At 57.3% G+C, this 9,701-nt stretch overlaps 1 protein-coding gene across 1 annotated transcript; it reads right to left on the bottom strand.

Annotated features, from left to right (window-relative positions):
• Nucleotides 1-4,539: 4,539 nt before the first annotated feature.
• On the bottom strand, nucleotides 4,540-9,435 carry Ubald1 (UBA like domain containing 1). Its single transcript, XM_048332626.1, has 3 exons — nucleotides 9,126-9,435; nucleotides 5,997-6,059; nucleotides 4,540-5,662 (listed from the first exon to the last, which is right to left on the bottom strand). Exons 1-3 carry the CDS (start codon nucleotides 9,243-9,245, stop codon nucleotides 5,312-5,314), a joined length of 534 nt encoding a protein of 177 aa, XP_048188583.1. The 5' UTR covers nucleotides 9,246-9,435; the 3' UTR covers nucleotides 4,540-5,311.
• Nucleotides 9,436-9,701: the final 266 nt, after the last annotated feature.

Here is a 9,701-nt window from a genome sequence, read left to right as displayed (position 1 = left end):
CAGAGGGGGTAGCCCTGGAGGAGCCCTGGTCTGCCCTCTGCTTCCATCCCAAACTCAACTCCTCCTCCCCCCAATCTTCCCCAGCACCACCAGGCCCCAACTATGCCCTCCAGGGCACCCAGGGAGCTTCTGGGATAACACAGTATTGGGGGTCCTCTGCATCCCCATCCTCAGCTCCCCTAATCCTCACAGCTGGACACCCTCATGTCTGTCCCACCTGAGCAAGTCAACACTATCGTCCGGGAGGGACCACTCTGGGGATGGCAAACCTGAGGCAGTGTTTGAGTGGGTTCACGCAAACTGGAGGCGGGGGGGGGGGGGGACAGGGGCAGGTCAATGTCACTACAGCAGGTGCCCTGGGTGCTTCAGCAGTCCCCAAGCAGTCCTGTCCCTGGGGCCCAGTGGCAGGCTTAGAGGCGGGGGGGGGGGGGCACCAATGCGAGGCTGGCCTCCCCCTCCCCTGCCCTGGGCAGCTGCCTCAGCCTTGTTGGGACAGGGAAGGCACCAGGGAGCAGTGGAATCCAAGTGGGGAAAGCAGGGCCAGCCCAACTTCTTCCTCAGCACTGCTGCACAGCCAGGCTAGACAGCAGCAGGTGTGTCCCAGTGTGTGAGGGGTGCCAGGACAGAGGGCTTAAGGCCGAGGGGCCTGCTCTGGTAGGGTTCACAAATGGGCTGGAAAGCCAGGGAGAGATGGGTTGTGCGTTTTGCACAACAGAGGGTCCCACATGGAGGTGGGTCTGGAGTGGACAAAACATGCATGGTGACCACCTCCCAGCTGCTCCCCTGCAACTGCAAGAAAGGTGGCTGAACAGAGACCACTCACTCACTAACCCAAGATAGAAACTACTAGGACAACATAGGGTGTCACACCTGCCAGGCAGGTGCCCTATCACCTGAGCTATGTATGCCTCAGTCCTTCATGTGTTCCTTATTTTTCTGATCAGATATCACATATATTGGGAATTGTGCTTGGATTCTACCCATGCCTCCTGCATAGCTGGGGTTACAGGCATGCCTTACCACACCTAGCCACAGATGGTGCTCTTCTAAGGCTTATTTGAAATCCATAAGCTGTGGCTACATACCCACAACCCTTTCCAAACGCAGGAGTTGGACACAGCCTTACATTCTCGCCAACCGAAGAGGCGCCTCCACACTGTGAGGTAGGCCTCAGTCAAAGGCCTCATCTGTCCTCCACTGGGAGGGGACTACTGTCAGAGACCCTCAGAAACCTGGGCAGCAGCCAGTTATTCTCCAGTCAGCCACAGTGTTTTCTCAGAGAACCCCTGTCTGAGCCACCAGACAGACCCTGGGGACACTCAGTGGCCCTGGGTGCAGTCCTGTGTCCAGGTCTCAGGAGAACAAGCCCTTCTTTGAGGCTGGCTGAGGAGCCCTGCCTGCTGCAGAAAGCAGCTTAGGTGTTCTGTCTACTGGGCATCCACCACACCCCACTGAGAAGGCATGCTGCATTTTATTTATTTTTGTGCTGGTCCTGATGCTTGAACTCAGGTCCTGGGCACCGTTCCTAGGCTTTTTTTGCTCTACCACTTGAACCACAGCTAGCTCTACTTCTGGTTCTTTAGTAGTTACTAGTAGTTACTTGGAGATCACTGGGAGTTTCTTTCCTAGGCTGGCTTTATATCTCAATCCTCAGGTCTCAGCCTAAGTAGCTAGGATTACAGTGCCCAGCTAGCCCTCCTGATCTTAAAATGTTGGCAAACATATTTAAGAAACTGTGCACCACTTTGTGCAAGGCATGGGGCACACAGCAAGTGGGACAGCAAGCCCCCAAGATGTCTCTGCTATGTCACCTGGTGAGGCCAGGCTTTCTTTCCATGGCCTGCTCCATCCTCTCCCAGAATCAGACACACACAGCTAGAAGCACCATTTAAACAGCCTCATGATGCAAAGGGCATTTTCGTTTTTTGTTTTTTGCCAGTCCTGGGGCTTGAACTCAGGGCCTGGGCACTGTCCCTGAACTTCTTTTGCTCAAGGCCAGCACTCTACCTCTAGAGCCACAGCACCACTTCCAGCTTTTTCAGTTTATGTGGTGCTGAGGAATCATGCATGCTAGGCAAGCACTCTACTACTAAGCCACACTCCCAGCCAGCAAAGGGCATTTTTTAGAGAATGGAATTTGGGAAAAAGTCACCTGGAGCTCCAGTCCAGCAGCAAGGGTGGCACAGTCAGCTCTCGCTGGACTTGAGATGAGGGTTAGCTTTTCCGTGGTACCCAGGCAGTTCCAGGTTGGCACGGGAAGCACAGCAGAGGGTGGCCTGTCCTTGAGTCTGTCCTGCTAGGACGTCAGCCCTCTGCTCGTGGGTCAGCACTGGTCTTTAGTTTCCAGGATTTTTGTGTCACACGAGTTCTGGGTTATGGAGATGGGGCGTCTTTGTGAGCTACCTCTGGCTTCCCTAGACTTAGTTCCAACTCACCTTGTGTGAGCATGCCCGGGCAGGGGCTCCACATGGCAGGAGAGTGTCAGCGGCTGGATGGCTCCTTTGTTAAGGGTCTGGGACACCACAGAAAAGCAGTTGTGAGAAGACAGGCTGGGGACCAGGGTGTTTTAACAAGTACCCAGGGGAACCTCATGCTCTACAAGGCTGGAGATCCAGGGCTTGGTGGCTTCCAGTGATTGCTGGGTGGCTTCGTCACCTGGGAGAGGTTTTATTTTTAGTGATAGCATTGAAGTAGAACCAGCACACCGTAAAGCTCACCTTCTCTAAGTGTAAATGGAGTGGCTTTTAGTGTTAGTTCCTCAGAATCTGGGCTTCTCCCTGGGTGCAGATGTGGAGTGGGGGCAGTAGAGGACAAGAACCTGGCCAAAGGAACCTCAGGACTAGAGAACCTCCATTGAAACAAATGTCCCTAGAAAATGTCAGTTTTGCCTGTAGGTGGTTTTAATCTTTAGAGGTGCCACTGGATTTAGTAGGAGGAACTCTAATTACTCCACAACATGCAGGGTGTCCCACCACAGGGATTACTATCCAATCCCATATATGCACAGTGCCCAGGCAACTGCCTTCTGTTCATGTGGTCACTCAAAAGACAGGCCCAGCCCATAGTGGCCCCCAGAGCTGAAATGGGCATGGTGAGACATGTGGTGGCATCCAGTGAAGAATGTAACTGAAGGCCTCATGCTTGCTACTTGAGCCCACAACCCCAGCCCTTTTATTTTAAAAATATGGCCTTGAGTTTCTGCCTGGGAGGGCCTGGAGTGCAATCTAACTTAAGTCACCTCTACAGGTCCATGCTACCACATCATCATCTAGCTGAAATGGAGCTTCACTTTTTCCCTAGGCTGGCCTTGAACCATGCTCAAAATCTCTACCTTCCAAGTAGCTGGGATTACAGGCATAAGCCACTGTGCTTTCTTGGAGAGGGCATTTCTTAAGCTCAGACCCAAGTCTCTGCACTTCAAGCTCAGGGGGCTGTTGTCTGCAGCCCACTTTGGAGAAGGTAAGGACTACTACAGGCTACCCAGAGGCTCCTGCCCCTGGCACTGCCTATAATCCTAGCTACTCAGGAAGCTGAGATCTGAAGATCACAGTTCAAAGCCAGCTGCCAGCCCAGGCAGGAAAGTTGCTGAGATCTGAAGACTGCAGTTCAAAGCCAGCTGCCAACCCAGGCAGGAAAGTCGCCTTTTTTTTTTCGTGCCAGTGCTGGGACTTGAACTCAAGGCTAGAGCACTGTCCCTGGCTTCTTTTTGCTCAAGGCTAGCACTCTGCCACTTGAAGTCACAGCACCACTTCCAGCCTTTTCTGTTTATGTGGTGCTAAGGAATTGAACCCAGGGCTTCATGTATGCTAGACAAGCACTTTACCAAGACACATTCCTAGCCCCACTGAGGCTCTTATCTCCAATGAACTACTCAGAAAAAAACAGTAGCTTAAGTGGCAGAGTGTTAGCCTTGAGCAGAGAGAGGCTCAAGGACAGTGCCTAAGTGCCCTGAGTTCAAGCCCCAGGACTGGCACACAATCCCTCTCCCTCCTCCAACCCAAACAGAAACCTGGTGCCCCACAGCCTCTTGCCTTCTGGAACCAAGACTTAGTGCTGCTCCCTGCATGCCTAGCACATCCACATCAGCAATCTGTCCACAGGGAAGTCATAGACACTCACCTGCATAGCAGGTGACTCCCAAGTGACAAGGCCTTTTCCCACCACTGGTGGATGGGGGCATGGGCAGTTTCCTGAGAAGTCTCTCCATCTCAGAGTGGAGACTGAGGATACCAGAGATGCCCCTCCCCTCCTGCAGCACCCCCAGGTGCCTCACCTACCCCTGGAAGATGAAGGTAGCTGTTAACCCAGCTAATCATGCAGGCGTGTATGTGGACAGTATGTGGGATTCCTTGAACACAGTCCAGAAAATGAACTTCAGGAGAAAAGCCTCAGGTAGGCAGGAGAACTTGAGTACAGTGATCGGCAGAAGCAGTGTGAAGCTAGGTGAGACTAAAGGTGGCCTGTACCCAGCTCAACTGCCCCTTCAACAGCCAGCTGACAGTAGAGCTCAGGATAATGAGGCAAGACCACAGAGCCTGGTGACGTTTGGAATTAATTCTTCTCTTTTGTTAAAAGGGGGTAGGATGAAATGGGGATTGGGTACCCCTGGGCTCTGGGGGAGGCATGCAGGCAGCCCTAGCAGGCAGGTGCTGGGAGACGGGTGGGAAGAGGCCTGGAGTTTCCCACAATCCTTTTCTCTGCAGGGAACAGCAATGCTAGCTGGTGAGGGGGTGGGGTGAGAGGTGGGGCCCTAGGGAGAGAGGGCAGCGGGCAGGGGGTTTGGGGCTCACACTAACATGCACCATCCAGCTGCCCCATAAACTAAGTTGCTTTTTGAAGAGCAACACACGTATAAATACACAGACACGGTGACACGGCAACATGGCTGCACGCACACATGCGGAGAAGGCCGTGCATTCCCGAGGGGGTGAGGGGTGGGGGAATCTAGGCCTGCTGGCCCCAGGGCATTCCCAGTTAGGAGCCAGCCATGTCTCCTCTCCACTGGGCAATTCTCCGTGGCCACCCTGGGCAGGTGGGTAAGTCCTCATGGGATGCTGTTTGGTCTCCAAGGTGCTGTGCTCCACTGCCCGAGCCAAGTCCATGCGAGCAGCTGCGTGCCTGTGCTGACCTCACGTGCGTGTAGCTGGGCGTGCAGCGCAAGACGTGTCCCTGCCTGGCTAGAGTCCAGTCTCTCCCTTCCAGGGCTCCAGGGCACGGGGGTGCAGACAGAGGAGGGGTGAAGGGGCCCGCGGAGACATCCTCTCCCCCGCCCCACGGGGACCTGGCCTCCGGGAGGGGGGAGGGGCCTCCCTTATCTCTCTGCCTCCATGGCAGGGTGGGCCCTCGGTTCTGAGGTGGCCTGTTGGGGGGCCAGGGGCGGCCAGTCTGAAGCTGGGGAAGGGGGTGCCGGAGTCCACAGGGGCGGCTGCGGCTGGTGGTGCTGTGGGCCCCCAGGGGGCGAGGCTGCGGTGGGCCAGCTGGGGGCGGTGAAGCTGCCGGTGGCGGCTTGGGGGAAGTGCGGCGGGGGCGAGGTGGCTGCTGTGGCCATTGGACTGCCGCTGCCGCCACCGTGGAAGCTCTCGGAGGCCTTGAGACGCGAGAACATGGTGAGGGCATCAGGGAAGTTGGGGGGCGTGGCGGGGGTGTTGGCGGGAGTGCACATCTGTGGGGGAAGAAAGGAGAGGAGGGCTGAGCACACTGTCCCACACCTGGCCGGCATGCAGGCTCACAGGGAAAGGCAGGAGGCAGGCTCACCCATCGAGGGTGGGCCTGGGTGGTACATGTGTGCAGTCTGGCACAATGAATGCCCTCTTGCTTTCTCAGCCCCCTGCTTTGGAACAGTTATCCCCAGAAGGCAACAACCCACTGTACAACAGAAGCCAAACTCCCAGGTCCAGGTTGGTCCAGCCTGCCCACCGTGCCCTAAGCATTTATTCCTCCCCCCCCCCCCCCCCGGTCTTCCACCCAGCCACCCCTATGTCTCCAGGGATACTTACCATCTGGTGGTGGTGGTGGCTATAGGGGATGTTAGTCTCCTGGAAAAAGGCGCTGAGGGCCGTCTGCAGGGAGAAAGGCTGAACTTACCCCTTATACCCACCCTACCTAGTGGGGTAGGACAGGCTGGGGTGATCAAGCCAGCAGGGACTGAGCTGTCACCATGGCTCTGAGAGACAGGTGGTAAATACCCTTACCCTCTGTCATGAGGAAAGGCGATGTGACCCTTAACTAGCCCAGCTGGTTCTCAGCCTTCACCCTGTCACCACCTTGGTGTGTGTCAAGTTCCTACTCTTCTCTGGACTCAGTTTCCTCATGTGTGAGCCAGGGGAACTCAAGAAATGAGTCTGAGCCCTACTTCTCATCCCAGCTGTCTCAGAGAGCCCTGTCCCTGGCTGACCACGTGGCTGTGGCTCTGTCCAGGTCTCAGTTTTTCCACTTGTATGACTAGGAGACCTCCAGGCTCCCACACTCCAGTTGCCAGGGCCTGGAATAGTGTGCGAGGGAAATCTGTGCCTCTCTCTTGAGGAATGGCTTAATGTGGTGAGAGGACCCCAGGCCTAGCAGTGAGCCTGTCATGAGACATGCCAGTGACACATGGTGCCTGCCCTACTGTCCCTTTTGGATCAGGGCTCTGTCAAAACAAGTGTACTCACTATCACTACCACTACCCCAAAGGCTGCAAATGGTATCCCAAATTGTACAGAGAACATGAGGATTACTTGGTAAGCAGGAGGCAGAGGTGGGGTTAGGACCCTGGAACTGAGACTCAAGGCAGAGCCCTCAAGACTGGCAGAGAGAGTAGAAGGCAAGGGGGTAGAAAGTGGGCCACACCAAGGAATAGCTCGACTCCCTCCAGATCTTCTGTGTGACAGATTAGGGGAGAGGGCTCCATGGGGCCTTGAGGAGCCCCTGCCAGAAATGGGAAAACAGCTGTTCTTGTGGAAGTTACCGGGTGACAGGTCCTCAGAGCCAAGGCGCAGCCAGATCCCAGGCCTGGAGTCATGGCTACCCCTCAGATCTACGCTCAGCTTGTGCAGCCCAATGCCAGCACAATTCTCTGCCTCCTCCATAACTCAACACACCCAGAAACCCAGCCTGGCCCCCAGGGCTTGCCCTCCCAGTTCTGTGTTGAAGTAATTTGAATGAATTATTCTGGGAATTTCCTGCTGCAGCCGGCCTATCCACCCAGCCTGGGTGTCCCCAAACAATGATGTGGGAGCTCAGGCATGAGAGCTAGTCTCTGGACAACTTCCCTAACACTAAGACCCCTGGGCTGGTCAAGCTGCTCCCCTAGCCCAGGCTCATTTTGCAAAACAAACCCAGCAGCCCTCCAAAGACCAATGTGTATGAGTTCTCCATTGAGAAATCTGCCCAGCTAGCAGAGGTCCCCTCCCCCAGCAGCCTCTGCCCCCATTAGCACCTGAATCTGAGAATGTGACCCAGAAACACTGCCTGCTGGGTGCTGCCAGCCAGGTGGGAGGTGGCCTGGAGGGGGAAGGGCTAATCATAAGAAACCTCTCTCAAGGCAGAGAACTGGGGTTGGGGGCTTACAGCCCAACCTCTCCTTATCCTCTCTCCCCCTCCCCCCTTTTACAGATGGTAAAACTGAGTCTCGGAACCAAAGGCATAGAGTTGTTCTCCTGGGCTCCCTGGGGGCCACCAGAGTCCTCCAGGCTGCAGGATGTTTCTAACCTACCCCTCCTGGGATAATTTTTTCCCCAATTTTCAAAATTTCAGCCCAACCCATTCTGCCTGAGGGATGAGTTCACTTCCCACTGCATATCTGCCTGCCCAGCCCCAGGCATAGAGGGAGCCCTACAAAGGGACCAAACTGCCACAAATGTGGTTTTGCAAGTTTTGCCACATCCTAGAGACCAACAGGATCAGGGGGTAGGCTGAAGAGGTGGACAAAGCTGTAGGAGGGAAGGACCGGCCTGTAGATGGGCTTACACACTGTCCCCCACCCTCCACGCAAAGAGGTGGAAACCGGCTAGTGAAAGCAGGCTCCCCTTTGGCCTGGAGGTCTCTAATTAGGCCACACTGAGCAATGGCTGCTGGAAAGGGCAACCGCTTTCCCTGGCAGGGGACATTCTGATCCCCATCTCAGGAAGTTGAGAAGCTGAGCCTGAGAGTCTTGATTCAGGGAAACAGCTTCTTGGCCCTGAAAGGAGCACACCCTCTAGTAGAATAGTTGAGGCCGTGACCCTATACCTGGGAGGGCACAGCTTCAGTGGCTCTGGCCTCATTCCTGGAAGCTGCCATGTGTGGAATTCCGGGGAAGCCACCATGGGTTGAATTCCGGGGTCTGTGCATGACAGAAGGTCCGGAAGCACAAACAGCTGTGGCCTCTCCTATCCTATAGGTCAAGAGAGACCTGGGGGTTGGGGCGGCAGCCAGGCTGGGGCAAACCCCACCTTCACCTCCTCCAGCTCAGATGGTACGGAAACTAGTGAACTGTGTATCTCTCAGAGAGAGAGAGAGCGAGCGAGCGAGAGAGCCCCCCCAGGTACACAGGGTGCACCTTCGGAATGGGGGTACACGGGGCATACACAGCCCCCACGCTGGAGTGGGAGGCGCCGGCGCACCGCCCATACACTCCACGCCGTGTGTACACACACCGCAACCCGCCGGGCACGGTGCGCGGACGCCACGGGAGTACTCACAGAGCATACCCCGGGACGCCACACGCAACCTCCGGGCAGCCGGGGCGCCCGCACGCGCCCCCCACCCCGCTCCCCCCTAGGCCCACGACCCTCGAGGTGCCCCTCTGACGCCGAGGCGCGGGCGTGCGTAAACAGATGCACATGGACGTGAGCGCACACTCGCCGCCCTCCCCTCGCGCCCCAGGGCCACCGAGACCCTTCGCCGGGCGCAGGCAACGCGGAGCGGCTCCGCCCTCCGGGACCCTCGCTCGCTCCGCCAGGCCCCGGCGTCCTCCTTCCGGCCGGCCCGCCCTCAGCCGTTACCCGGACAAAGGGGGAAGGGGGGGTGGCTCCACGTCCTGATGGCGGGGGGGGGGGGGTGTCCTCCCCACAGGGGACGGCGGCCTGTCTGGGGCTCGGCCTGGGCGCCGGGTGGAGTCTGCGGCCGGCACCCCGCCACGAGTCCACGCCCGCCCCCGCGCGCACCTCGAACTGCCAGTGGGCCGCCTGCAGCAGTTGCTTCGCCTGGTCGGCCGCGCAGCCGGCCGTCAGCACGAACTGGTTGATCATGACCTGGTGCTTCAGCTCGTCCATGTTCACGGACATGGCGCCGCCGCGCTGCCCGCTCCGGCCTCCCCGCGCGCTCGCGCCTCCGCCTCACGCGTCCACCATTAGCGAGCCGGCCCCGGCTAATACAAATATTTACTGTGCGCTCTGACTCAACGCGCCTGGCCGCCCCGCGCCCGCCGGGGCATGCTGGGACCTGTAGTCCGCGCCGCCCCCGCGGCCTGCCGGGCCCCGCCGTGGTGGTGGGGGGCGGGGGGCGGCGCGTCCTAGGGACCCTAGAACCTGAACCTCCACACTGAGGAGACACTTGATGCCTACTACATAGTAGATGCCAACTTAATGTCGTGAATGAGGGAGTCTGCCTTTCTAGGCGATGCTCCAAGTCACTGCCTCCAGGAAGCGTTCGGGTGTAGGGCGGACTGTGTTACTCGGAATCATCACCCTCCCCATCACCTTCCCCTCTGGCTCTCGATCTGCCACACAGCAGGAGTGTCA

This window comes from Perognathus longimembris, chromosome 23 (genome assembly GCF_023159225.1).
Source record: "Perognathus longimembris pacificus isolate PPM17 chromosome 23, ASM2315922v1, whole genome shotgun sequence".
Lineage (NCBI taxonomy): Eukaryota > Metazoa > Chordata > Mammalia > Rodentia > Heteromyidae > Perognathus > Perognathus longimembris.
The sequence above is the reverse complement of the archived record's forward strand: the minus strand, read 5'-3'. Positions and strand labels throughout refer to the sequence as shown.